General features: G+C 36.2%; 1 protein-coding gene across 2 annotated transcripts in view; it reads left to right on the forward strand.

Moving 5' to 3' along the window:
- The first annotated feature begins 324 nt into the window (after positions 1-324).
- Psmd14 (proteasome (prosome, macropain) 26S subunit, non-ATPase, 14) overlaps positions 325-13,949 on the forward strand; it is an 89,565-nt gene continuing 75,940 nt past the window's right edge. The window contains exons 1-3 of one of the 2 annotated variants that reach the window (XM_013030401.1): positions 325-495; positions 8,848-8,967; positions 11,131-11,182. In XM_013030401.1, the coding sequence (XP_012885855.1) occupies positions 11,135-11,182 (48 nt within the window). In that variant the 5' untranslated portion in view covers positions 325-495; positions 8,848-8,967; positions 11,131-11,134. Of the gene's footprint in view, positions 496-2,724; positions 2,752-8,847; positions 8,968-11,130; positions 11,183-13,949 lie in introns of those variants that run through there. The other variant, XM_013030409.1, reaches the window with a different exon arrangement.

A 13,949-nucleotide genomic window follows, 5' to 3' on the forward strand; every position in this document is an offset into this window, starting at 1 on the left:
GTGGACATCAGGATGAAAGTGCTTCTGGGCCCCACAATACTAACAGTTTCTTTTCCGAGCCGGTCATTTCTCAAGCAGGACATAGAGCTGTCCCAGGCCCCGGAGGCGGCAGGAGGCTGCGCGGAGGCCGAGGGAGAAACTGGAGCCCGTCGGAGGGGCGGAGTGGCCCAGACGCCCACTTCCGCCTCGGCCTCCGGGGGAGGAGAGACGACCCGGGAACAGCCGGCGCCGTCCGGAGGCTCCGCGCGCTCCTCCTGGGACGCTTGCTCAGTTCCTATTGGCCGTCGGGGGAACGGAAGCCGAAGTGGAGCCGTGAACCCGGAAGTACTTCGCGGCTGAGGCCCGGGCGACTCTTTTTGAATGGAATCGGGCTGATTCATCGCCGGTTCGCGGAGTCAGAGCCGGGCCGAATCTGATCCGCTGCCGCCGTCGCCGCGTCACCGCAGAGGCCAGACGAGGGTCTGAACGGCGACCTCCTGCCCTGCCCTGCTTCAGGTGAGGTCTAGGAGGTTGGCGCGGGCGATCCACCGATGTGGCCACGCTAGGCCGCTGCCAGCCCCGGGCTTTCCTGAGTCACGTTGCCCAGCCGAGTTGCTACTGGAAGCCCGAACCTTGAGAGAGGAACTACGGCCGGTTCCTGCCCTCCGCCGATTCCCCAGGTTCTCTGGCAGGGTTCAGGTCAGCAAGGGGTCTCGGTTCAATCGTTTCTACTTGGTGGAATTCACCACAGCTCCGGACCGTCTCCAGCTCACACAGGGAGCAGCCTTGTTTAAGGCCTGCTGGTGTCCTGTCTGTAGTTGTTCCAATGTTGAAAAACTTCACGGCCATCTGGGGCACAAGGGAAAGGCCAGAAACTTTCCCACAATACATACTGGCTTTATCGCTTGCTCCTCCTGTCTCTCTCCGCCACCCTCCGTAGGCTTAATTATATATATATATATGTATATATACATATATATATACACACATAAATATGTTTTGTTTTAGGTTTTCAACTTATTTTTCTTTAATTTTCGGAGAGTCATTGTTTTTAACCTTGAATATTATCAGAACAGTGTAGTTCTCCTTGCTACGCTTACTTATTTTCTGTATTCTAATTGGGTAATTGTCAGTGAATTGATGACTTTTCTGTCCCTACAGCCACGAAGGATGTGCCATTACCTCTTAGAACTTAATTTTCTTGGGAACTTAGAACCTGGCTAAAGAAAAGTAATGTAAACGTTTTGAGTTTAAATAGAAAGCTAGTGACTGAATGAAAAGTTTTGGAGGTTAAAATGATAATTTCCTGGCAAAGGCAGAGGGGAGAGGCTTTTGAATTAGCATAGAAACATGGTTCTAGTGTGAATTTTTTTGGGGGGAAGGCAGGGTCTCATATGTAGCCCAGTCGGGTTTGGTGATCATCCTTTTGACTGCTGGGATTTCAAGTGTATGCTTCTACACTGGCATCAAAGTATGGTTTTAGTGTTGCTGACTTAATGTGAGTCAAGCTTCAAGACAAGTACTGACAATGTTGAAATAAACTGACCAAGGTTTGAGTCAAGATAGTTAACATAATGGTAGTCTTGTCATGTAGGCTCACTTAAAGTTACATAGATTTTAATGCATCTGTATAGTGTCTAAAAATAAACTACGGTCAAGATATGGTAAGTGAATAGCCTGAGTGTTGTCTTAAATTTGTCTAGCACAAAATTAAGTCTTGCCAAAAGAAGTGGTTTTTGTTTTTGTTTTTTTTTTGTGTGTGTGTGCTAATTCTGGGGCTTGAACTAAGGACCTAGGTGCTGTCCCTGCAGTTCATTTGCTCAAGGCTAGCACTGTCACTTGAGTCACAGCTCTATCCTGGCTTTTTTGGTGATTAATTGTAGATAGAAGAGTCACACAGACTTTCCTGCTCTGGTTGGCTTTGAACTGAGATCTTCACATCTCAGCCTCCTGAATAGCAGGGATTACAGCCATGAGCTGCTGGAGAATTTTGAAGTCATAATCTTTCATTTTAGTCTCATCTGTTTTTGTGGTTGTTTCTTGTTTTATTTCCCCAGGTTACTTGGTAAATAATGGTAAATAGTTGGTATATAATGCCTTGTTATTCTAATTGAAAAGCTGGGTTTTAACCTCAATGAATATAGATATATATATATATAGGAATATATATATATATATATATACACACACACACACTTTGCTCATACATTGTACAAAGTATGTAGGTTCATTTTATAGAAATGTTTGTTTCACTGTTTAGAGAAAACCCTGCCTGAATACTCACGTGATTTCTTGGTCATGAACTTAACATCTACTCTTATTGCACTCATTTGACATTTGACATTCTGCTTTGATGTTCCCATCTGTAAATGAGAGAATTGGAGAGAATAATCCTTATCAATTCTAAAATAGTTCGGATTTACAAGTTATAGATATTACTATTGGTATATCAAATATCTAACCAGAAGAAGGTTAACTTGTTCCACAACATAGTAAAATAGTGGTGGAGCCTGGATTTGAATCTAAGTAGACTAGATTTAGAGGCTTTTTTTTTTGTCTTTTATTAAAACACTTTTTATTAGCATCAATTAATTGGGCAAAAGGATTTCATTTTGTCATGTCTATATATGTATATAGTGTACTTTGCTCAGACTCAGGCTTTGTCACTCTAGAGGCTTTTCTACTCTGTACAGTTGCCCTTCTACTTTTCATCTTTTTTTTTTTTTTGGTAGGATTGTATCTTTCTCACCTCCTGATTCTTGAGTACACAAGGTAGCACTCAAATGTTTTGCCTGAATGTTGTAATTAGGGAGTACTTATATAATTCCATTCTCTTCCAAACTGGGTGGGTGTGGTCTTGTTTTTCAAATCTTGTTTATATAAATAAGTTTAATATTAACTCTTTCTGGCTCTACTTCTTCCACAGAAAGAAGCTCATAATTACTTTCCACAAAGCAGAAAATAAGAGAAATTAGAAATATAATGAAACAGTGAGTTCAAAGCCAGTTTGAGTTAGTGTTACTGTGTCTTCAAATGGCTGATTACTGGGATGTAGCCTAGTTGTGCAAGACCCTGGGTCCAGTTCCCAGCACCACCAAAAACCAAACAAACAAATCAAATATAGTCATTATATTTAGAGTAGTTTAAAATGGATTTAGTATTAGTCTGAGAAGTAATAGTAAATTAATGGTGCAATGGATTTGTTAATGAACAATGAAGCTCAGTGTAGCAATGCCTGTAATTCTGTTTTGGAGTCTAATGTTTGGAAGATTGAAGTTAGAAAGTTTGTGAGAGCCCCAGTTTGGACTTGTAGCTGGGCACAGCGGTGCATATGTCACCTAGCTATAAGAAAGGTTGATATAGTGGAAATGGTAGTTCCAGCCTGGGCAAAAAAGTTTGTGAGACCCTGTCTCAAAAATAACCAGAGCATTAGGAGCACAATGTAGGAAAACAAATAATAGTAATAACCAGCGCAAAAAGAGCTGGAAGCACGGCTCATGCATAAAGTCCTGAGTTCCAATCCTAGTATTGCTCCCCCAAACCAACGAAGCAACAACAGAAACACAACAATAAGCCTGACTGGATAAGGATATCCAGATCTTGGAGAGAGAGAGAGAGAGAGAGAGAGAGTGTGTGTGTGTGTGTGTGTGTGTGTGTGTGTGTGTGTGTCTTGGCCATGGGACTTGAACCCGTGATAAGGATATCCAGATCTTGTAGAAGTGTGTGTGTGTGTGTGTGTGTGTGTGTGTGTGGTGTTCTATTGGATAAGGATAGCCAGATCTTGTAGAAATGTGTGTGTGTGTGGGGGGGGTGCTCTATTGGATAAGGATATCCAGATCTTGTAGAAGTGTGTGTGTGTGTGTGTGTGTGTGTGTGTGTGTCTTGGCCATGGGACTTGAACTCTTCAGCTCAAGGTTAGTGCTCTACCACTTGAGCCATAGCACCACTTTCAGTTTTCTAAGGGTGTTTATTGGAGATAAGAGTCTCACAGACATTTTCTGCCCTGGCTGGCTTTGAACCGCGATGCTCAGATCTCAGCTTCCTGAGTAGCTGGGATTACAGGTGTGAGCCACTGGCGCCTGGCTTCTTGTAGAATTTTATACATTCCTAGAACACTAGTATCCTGGTTTAAAAAAATCTGAAAAGTTGAAAAATCAAAAAACATAATTTTGGGGGCTGGGTAGGTGGCTCAGTGGTAGAGCGCTTGCCTCGCATGCATGAGGCCCTGGGTTCCATTCCTAAGCTCTACATAAGCAAAAAGGAAAAAAAGCTGGAATTGGTGCTGTGGCTCAAGTGGTAGAGTGCTAGCCTTGAGCTGAAGAGCTGAGGGACAGCGTCCAGGCCCAGAGTTCAGGCCCATGACCAGAACAACAACAACAACAACAAAAATATATATATATATAATTTTGAAGGATCTGCTACAGTTATTCACTGTTCTGTATATTGATTTTAAAATTTAAGAACTTAATTGTTTTAAATAGAACATAATCATAAAAACAGTATGAGATTGTAATCAGATATTGATTTTAAGATTAAGAAAAAATGGAGTCATCCATTTTTGTAAATACTGATAAATTATTTTTGCCATTTAGGATTCTGACCTGACCATTGTTCTTTGTATGACATATTAGGTTTGTTAATCACTATTCATACTGCCTAATAATATTTTGAATAAATTTAATCATATCATGAATGAGCTTTTGTAATCTTAACTTTTTTGAAAGGTATAAAAACTTAGTTTAGATTCACAAACCTTCCTTTAAATTGTTAGTATAAAGATGATATACAGAGGGGTTAAAGTTACATAAGTCTAATAGTACATTTCTTTTTGGAGAATGTCACCCCTTCCCTTGCTCTCAGTTCTCTCTTTCCCTCTCTCCCAGTTTTTCTCTTCTGTCCCCACCCACAAGTTGTATAGTTCATTTTCTACATAGTATCTAGTGAGTAACTGCTCCATTTGTTCACCCTTTTTCCTTCCATTTCTCACAGACCTTTTGATTTGCTTTTATTTCTAAGATTACAAAGTGTTTTTGTTACATTGTAGCACTTTAACTTTGAACTTCTTTGCTAAATTCTGCAGAATTCAAGTCCTTGCCTTAATGTGATTTTTTGAATATTGTGAAATATGCTTGATGTGGTGTTTTTAAAACCATTAAGTGGCAAACTATTTGAGGAAGTGTCTGTGTTGGTAACTACTTTCTTAGAAGTGATGGTGCTAGTAATAACAGCTAGCATTCATTATTTACTTATGTTGTGCCTGGACTGTGTTAAATGTTTTGCTATGGGTGCTGTCCTTATCCTTCTTTTGTGGATGAAGAAACAGGCTGAGAGACATAATTGACCCAAGCACATAGCTAATAAGTGTTAAGAGCCAGTATTTCAATCTTATTCTAACTGCAGAATCATAGCACTTAACCCTCATATACTAAGAAAAATATTCATCATCATTTACCATCTGGTTCCAGTGGACCTTTTTATTTTTTGCACCATTAGGTCATGAAAATAAAGAGACATTGAAAAACAATTATGTTAGAAATGTTATTAAAGCTTACATATGGTAAGTGCAAATATTTATTCTGTATTTTCCTGGTCTTTGAGGTATATGTATCTTAAATGGTCAATATCTTTTTAATGTAATTAACTGTTCATCAGTCCTCTTGCATGAACATGGAACATAGTCTATCTTGTGAAGATTAATTCTATATTCCAAATCTATCTGTAGGGGTTTGGGACTCAGAGATAAGAAGTCTTGCTCTCATACAAGGGGTCCTGGGCTCAATCTGTAGTCTTGCCAGAAGCAAACAATAACAACACCAACCCAGAAGTACAAGTACATTTGTAATAGGCCTTAGCTTATTATTCTGTTTCTTCTTGTAGTTGTTAACATTGTGTCCACGGATAGGGTTAGAAACTATATATCATAAATTTTACTATTTTACCCATTTTTGGTATACAGTTCAGTAGCACTATGTACATTGACTTAATGACTTACTAGCCTGATCACCACTACCATTCACAGCTTTTCTAGTTTCTCAATTGCAATTGCAGTACTTTTGGAACCATTAATAGCTCATAATTTCATTGATTAGAAGATGGCCGTCATTGTTCCATATTTGCAAAACATTTTTATTTTTAGAGATGTTAGAATTAGTTCAAGAATTAGTCCAGTGACTTTCAATATTGCATTGTTTTTCTTTTTTTCACATTGTTTTTTCTTTTTTTTCTTTTTCTTTTTCCTTTTCTTCATTCCTTCCCTCCCTCCCTTCTTTCTCTTTCCTTTCCTCCCGCCCTCCCTCCCTCCCTCTCTCCTTCCTTCCTTCCTTCCTTCCTTCCTTCCCTCCCTCCTTCCCTCCCTACCTCCCTCCCTCCTTTTCTTTCTTTCTTTCGTTCTTTTGTTCTCTTTCTTTCTTTTGTTCTCTTTCTTTCATTCTCTTTCATTCTGTCTCTTTCTCTCTCTCTCTCTTTCTTTCTTTCTTGCCAGTGAGCTTCAACTCAGCCTGGGTACTGTGAGCTTTTTAGCTCATTACTAGCACTCTACCAACTTGAGCAACAGCTCCACTTCCAGCTTTTTGATGGTTAATTGGCAGTAAGGGTCTCACAGATTTGGCCAAGGCTGGCTTCAAACTCAGTTCTTAGATCTGTCTTCTGAGGTAGCTAGGATTACTGGAATGAGCCACCAGTACCCAGCTACATTGTCTATTTTTATTCACTGTGTAAATCTTAGCATTTGTCCACTTACAAGTTGAATATCAGCATTTGTAGGAGACCAAATACATTATCTGTCTAACAAGATATATAGTTGTTGCAAAATGGTGTGATAAACACATTGTTGGATGACTAATTTATTGTGAAAAAAACTTACAAAATAAAGTTAACCATTTTGAAGTAACTAGTTCAGTATCATTGGTCTATTCACACTGTGCTGCCATCACTACCCCAGTAGCTCTAGAACATTTACATCATTTGACGGAAAAATTCTGTATCCATTATCCAGACAGCATTTCTCTGTTGATTCATTGGATATTTCATTGAGTCATATGATATGAGACCTTTTATGCTTATTTCTTTCATAAAGCTATTTATGTTCTCCTCTTCTCCCTCCCCCCCCCCGCCCCCCGTTTGTGGGGCCTGAACTCTGGGCCTGGGTGCTGTCCCTCAGCTCTTCAGCTCAAGGCTAGCACTCTACCACTTGAGCCACAGGGCCACTTCCGGCTTTTTCTGCTTATGTAGTGCTGAGGAATCAAACCCAGGGCCTCATGCATGCAAGACAAGCACTCTACCACTGAGCCACCTTACTAGCCCTATTTATGTTCTTACTTGTCTTGCTATGTAGCTTATGTTGGCCTTTTGATATTGAAAGGTAGGTAACATAGGAATGAAGAATTACATAGTTGTTGTAGTTTTCAATTGCCTTATTTATACAAATTATTATCATTGTTTTATCTTGTTATCTTAATCTTCTTTGGTATAGTTGTTAATCATTAAGAAATGACTACTTCTGAGGGTAATGAATGACACACTTTAAAAATAAGAGCTATGTGCCAGTAGTACATGCTGGTAATCCTAGGAGGCTGAGATCTGAAGATTCTAGTTTGAAGCCAGCCCAGGCAGAAAGGCCTATCTCTACTTAATCACAGAAAGCCTGAAGTGGAGCTGTGGCTTAAGAGGTAGAGAGCTAGTCTTGAGCAAAAAAGCTCAGGTATAGCATCCAGATTCTGAGTTCAAGTTCCAAGACTAGAACAAAAAATAAAAGGAAAATATTACTAAGATTGCATGAGTCACAGATTTGTAATAAACCTTTGTGTTAATTGCATGGTACAATGCACTTTCTACTTAAGGATGTAATCCCAGCTAGATAGAGATGGAGATGAGAGGGTCATAGTTTAAGACCAGACCAGCCAAAAAGTTAGACATTATCTTGAAGAACTTACCTGTTGTGGTGGCACTGGTAATTGAAGCTAAAAGGAAAGCAGGGATACGAAGATTGAGAGTTAAGACCTACTCTGGCAAAAAATAAATAAATCCAAAGGGACTGGGTGTGTGGCCAAAGACTCTTTGAGTTCAAACCCCAATACCTGCCCTCCCACATAAAAAATAAATGCAAATGAAATAAAATGAAAATAAATGTAAATTTTATGCTTTGAGAAACTTCCAAACCAACTAAATGCCATAAAATCTAGGTCTTTAGAGTAAGTGCTCAGAGTAAAATATACAAACAAACAAAATTTGGACACAGAACTAAATGTTTTACTCCACAGCTGCTTGGGATGGTAAATCTTTGTTCTCAGGAAATGATAAATATCAGTTTAGGGCTGGAGTATAGCTCAGGGTAGAATGCTTGCCGAGCATACGTGAGGTATTGGGTGTGATCCACAGCACTTCAAAAGTAAATAATCAACTAATTTCTATTTCATTTCTAAAACTTATTATGATGTAGGGTTGCATATGTGCTTCTACCAATACTCATTTCTAAAACTTCTTATGGTGTAGGATTACATATGTGCTTCTACCAATCCTCTACCTCCACCTCTTTTTGTGTTAGTTATTTTTCAGATAGTACCTTGTGGTTTTACCCAAGCTGGCCTTGGCTAAGATTTTTCCATGTATGCCTCCCTTGTAGATTTGATTACATATGTGAAACACCATGTCTGGCTTATTGGTTAGGATAGGGTCTCCAGAACAGTTTTGTCTAGACTGGCCTCAACTTCAGTCCTCTCAGTCTCTGGTTCCTAAGTAGCTGGGATTGTAGACATAGATAGGCATGCTCTATCATGCTCAGCCTGAAGTTTGTTCTTTGAAATGATTTTGGTATAAAAATGTCCTCTTTAATTTATAAAATAATTATATCTACTTTGCTTTTTTTTTAAGGAAAGAAAAAATAGTTCCTGGAACTATTGCCCAATATTAGCAAGAGTTTGAATTAAGAAGAAACCTGCCCAAACTCATCAATTTGAAGCTTAATACCTTAAGACTTATATTACTGAACAGGTAAGATTTAAAATTGTATTGTACCTTTAATTTTTATTTCAGGATATAATAGGTACTATGAAAAAGAATTTTTTTAACAGACATTGGATTATATATGTGTGTAATAGATCACCAGATTTTTTTAAGTTGTAAGATTTAGAATATTAGTATATATCATTCTAAATGTTAGTATTTTTATTAAAATATGGTCATCTGAAATGTTTTAATTTGTTAAATATTTTTCCTGTATTGAGACACCTAGTTTTGCCAGATTTTGACCTGCCAGATTTTCTTTCCCGCCGTTTCCCACATTGCTCATGTATATTCACAGCATCTGGAGTCTGTGTAAAGTCACCAGAAACAACACAGAGGGAGTAGATAAAACTGAACCCAGCTGGGAATTGACTTTGGCCTAGAATTTACATATATATTTGTGTATCTATATGTGTATACCTAAAAATGTATTATCTTTATATATTAAAGTATCTATCCTGTGCATTGTTGTTGTTTTGGGGTTTTTTTTAATACAGAAATGGTCTGAATTTTTTTCTTCTTTGGTAATAATATTTAGAAGATAATGTCTTTAATATTATATATACACACACACACACATATATATATATATATATATATATATATATATATAGGATGTTTTTTCTGTTTTCCATTTAAAAATATGCTGTATATTGAATGATATATTTGAGTTGAGAAATTTTAATGAGAATTTGATGAGATTTTATTTGAAATATTAGGTTGAGGGAGTAAGTGTTGGAAGTAGAAATTTTGTTTATAGCATTAACTTTTCCTGCCTTTTCATTTGTACAAATGAATTTATTTTCATTTGTATAAGCTTTTATGCTTAGTGAAACAAGCCAGACACAACAAATATCTGATTCTGTTCATATAAAATTTGAAGCCATAGCACTGGTCTTTACTATTAGAAATTGGAATCCCACCTATGCAGTATGGTAGAGACTGGAGGAGGCATTTTGGAGATGTGGATTGTGGGTTTCTTTTTCTTGTATTTAGGTGACCGTCACTTGAGTCCATGGCTTTATAGTTTTATATTTTTCTATATGTGAACTTGAATAAAGTTTGTAGTATTATTGTTAAATATCTGCAGAATTAAAATGTTACTGATTGGTTCAGCAGTTAGTTTGTATAGCAGTTCTAACTAGAACAAGGACAAATGTTATTAGTACTTAATTTAGAATATAATTTGATAATAGTTTCTAAAGGATACATTTAGAAGAAGAGGAATTTGAAGTTGTAATAGCAGTTTTCAAATCAAGAAAACATTTTTATTTTATAAGGAATCTGTTGTACTGTTAAGTTTTATAATTTGATTACTTTTTTTGCATTGGAGGATGTATTAAGTACTTCTGTTAATTGTTTTCTTGAATAAGTTCCTCAAGTTTTTGTATAGTTATTCAAAACGCTCAAAAAAATTGATAGTTCAAAGTTAAACCTCTTTGTATTGATGAACTCTGAAATTGTAATTGAGAATAGCAGCTGAATTTCCTTAGTATAAAAGGTTTGTAACTACATTTGAAGTAATAATATATCCATGTAGGTTCTAGAACACTATCTTAATGTATTAATCTTTACTTTATAGTATTTCTTTTAGAATAATGAGTTCATTTTTAAAAAGCCTTTGATGCTAATTCAGAGATCCATAATCTGCTCACAATGTCTTTCACATGTAGTTTTGATGATAACTGACAAGCTGTAAGTTAATTAGCACAGAACTTACTAATGAGGATGTTAAAATTTAATTTAAAAGTGAGGATTTTTATTTGTACACTCTGGACAAATTGAAGGAAATTCAATCATACATATGATAAGCATTTCAGACACTTTTTCCCTCATTCAGGTAGTTTATTAGATAACAATAAGAAAATATAATTAACTTAATGATAGCAAAGTTTTGAAAGTATGCTTAGATTGCTTGTCTTTAAAACTGGGGATAACCCAAAACTAAAGCAGTAAAATAAGGTCTGTTAATTAGCATGGAAGACAGCTTCTTGAATTAATATGTGGTGTTAATTAACAGGAAGTCTGATGTTGTGTTGTAATTACCACCAATATTTTTGACATACTGAGTGACTGAAGGTGAATTATATAGATAGCAGTTGAGTAAACACTTTTGTACTTAGGAACATTTCCTTTGTTTCTGTTTTCTAGAAATATGGACAGACTTCTTAGACTTGGAGGAGGTATGCCTGGACTTGGCCAGGTTAGTATGAAATCTCCTTAAGTATTTCATGGTGTATAAACGACAAGCTTTTCTATAGTTATACAAAGACAAAGAAATCACCCAACAGATAACATGGTAAGGAGCTAACCTTACTGATGCATTGTAACACTAAATAATGTGTGGGAAACATTTATTACTTTGATTTACTACTTTCCTGGAAATAAGAATTTTCTCTGTTCACTTTGTTTAAAATTTTGAGATACATGAAATTATACCTTTTAGAAAAGAAAAAAGGACATCGTATTTCTGGGTTTAAATTGTAAAGTTAATATGTTATGAAAGTAAGCAGGGTGTACTTTTTGAGCAATTACACTTGTTGACTTTTTGATGGTTTGAATATTGAGCCAGTTTTCTTCATGATTCTTCTTTTTGTAATATCTATATAACCATTCTCTGGCATATAAAGATGTCAGATGTGAGCTGTGGTAATAGGGAGATTCTGTAAATTTATAAATTTAGTTGAAAATTGTGAGTTAAAACATTGCCTTAATAGAATACCTAACAGAAATTGCATCATGCTTAATGCATCATGCTTAAATACCAAAATAACTTTTCAATTCTTTTTTTTTTTTTTGCACTAGTTTTTAAACTCAGGGCCTCTTGCTTTCTTGGTAGGTACTTTACTGCTCAAATAATTTTTCTTAGGTATTAGACTTAGCAAATTATATATTCATCTTAATGAATTTATGCTGGAAAACAACTCTACATGTGATAATGACTACAAACTGGGCTATACTGATTCTCAGAGACCACTAAAAACCATTGTGTTGTATGAAAATTTAATGCTTGCTTAGTAATCTCATTAATTTCAATTCTATTAACTGGATTGTAGGTACTCAATTTGTAATCCTACTGGACCGTAAATGTATTTTGCTTAAGAACCTGATATTTCATCCCCCATTTAGTGACGAATTAAAAAAGGAATAATTTGTAGTTCTTTTTTTTTTATGGTAGCACCCTTATGCTCTACAATCAATTTTTTTTCTCCCTAAAACTTATTCCAAGACTAAATTGACAAATACTGTATTTCTTCTTCAACGTGAAATATTAAGTATTACTTTGAAATAATAAGAATGAAATGTGTATTCCCTTCCTCCCCCCCCCCCCCGCCAGTTCAGTGAACTCAAGGCATGAGTGCTATCTCTTAGCTTTTTTGCTCAGGGCTCGTACTCCATTGCTTGAGCCATGTTACACTTCTGGCTTTTTGGTGGTTAATCAGAGATAAGGCTGTCATAGACTTTACTGCTGAGTCTGTCTTTGAGTATTATTGCTTAGGTCTCATCCTCCTGAGTAGATAGAAATACAGGCATAACTTATCAGTGCCCAGCATGGATTCTTTGTTTTTAATAAAAAGTTCAAGTTTGTTGCTTGGTTGGTTAGTTTGTGTTGGGGATTGAACCCAGGCCCTTGAATATGTTAGGGAAGTACTCTACCACTAAACTATACCCTTAGCCCCATAAACAATATATATAAGGCATATATATATATATATATATATATATATATATATTAGATATACCAATGGTCGTAGTATCTTTAATACAGTCTAATATTAGATGACATTTAGGCATTGCTCTGTATGCTAATCTCATTGGTCACCTTTTCTATGGAGTTCATAGTAATACAATTGCAATTTAATCACAGTTGACACTGATATTTCTTTGGTGTGGCTTTGACTGCTTATTTAGGCAAAACAGTTGGGCTAAAAGGTAAAAAGGACCTTTAAATAGTTCTTTAAAAAAATTAGTCTTCACTCTAGACTTCTGATGTTCTCTCAGTAGGAGAGCACCCTTTACTATTTCCAAGTCTAATCCTTCCATAGTCTCTAGCCCCATGTTCTTGAAATGTTACTGTTTCCACTGATCACTTTCTTTGACTATAAAGTTGTTTTTGTATATTATATCTACAAAGTGAAGTCTAGTAATTCTTTTTTCCCATTAGTTTTATAATTCTCTAAGATAATATACTCATTTTTTACTTGTCTATCTTTTTTTACTTGCATGGAACTATATTCAGTCTTTTCCATTACTGAACTAAAATTGTTAAAATGGTTAAATCTATGTAGACTATTTGCTTATACTGGGGATTGAACCCAGGGTCTTAGGCATGCTAGACAAGTATTGTATCACTGAGTTATACTTTTTCCTCTTTTTATTTTGAAACAGAGTCTTGCGAAGTTACCCAGGTTGATCTCAAACTTACTGTCCTCTTGCACAACCCTACCTAGTACTTGAGATTGTAGATGTAGATTTCCATACCTGGCTATTAGCTTGCTCTTATTTCTTGTTTATTAGACTTGAATATTTCATACTAACAATCTTAAAACATTCTTCATCCACAGCTTTTATCATGCTATCTTTATTAGATTTTTTATTCTAATTACTATATTTACAAAACAACTTAGATTTTATTGCAATGTTACATTTTAAAATGTAAATACTTAAATAGTGGTAGGCTAAAATTGTTACATCTGTCCACACGCACTTATTTCAATGTAAGTTATTGTAATTTGAAGCTGAAGTAAATGTTTTGATAGTACTGTTAATTTACATAAAATAGTATTTTTGAATGTATCTTTTAATTTACTTTGCTAAAATCCTTAACAGTTTGACATTTTAAGAAGATGATTCTATTAGAATATACATTGCTGTAATTTTTGTTGCGGGGCTTGAATTCAGTGCTTCATGCTCTTGCTTGACTCGTCAGCTTGGCTGATGCTCTAGCACTTGAGCCAGGCCTCCACCTG

The sequence above is a fragment of the Dipodomys ordii genome, unplaced genomic scaffold (assembly GCF_000151885.1).
Source record: "Dipodomys ordii isolate 6190 unplaced genomic scaffold, Dord_2.0 Scaffold5, whole genome shotgun sequence".
Taxonomy (NCBI): Eukaryota; Metazoa; Chordata; class Mammalia; order Rodentia; family Heteromyidae; genus Dipodomys; species Dipodomys ordii.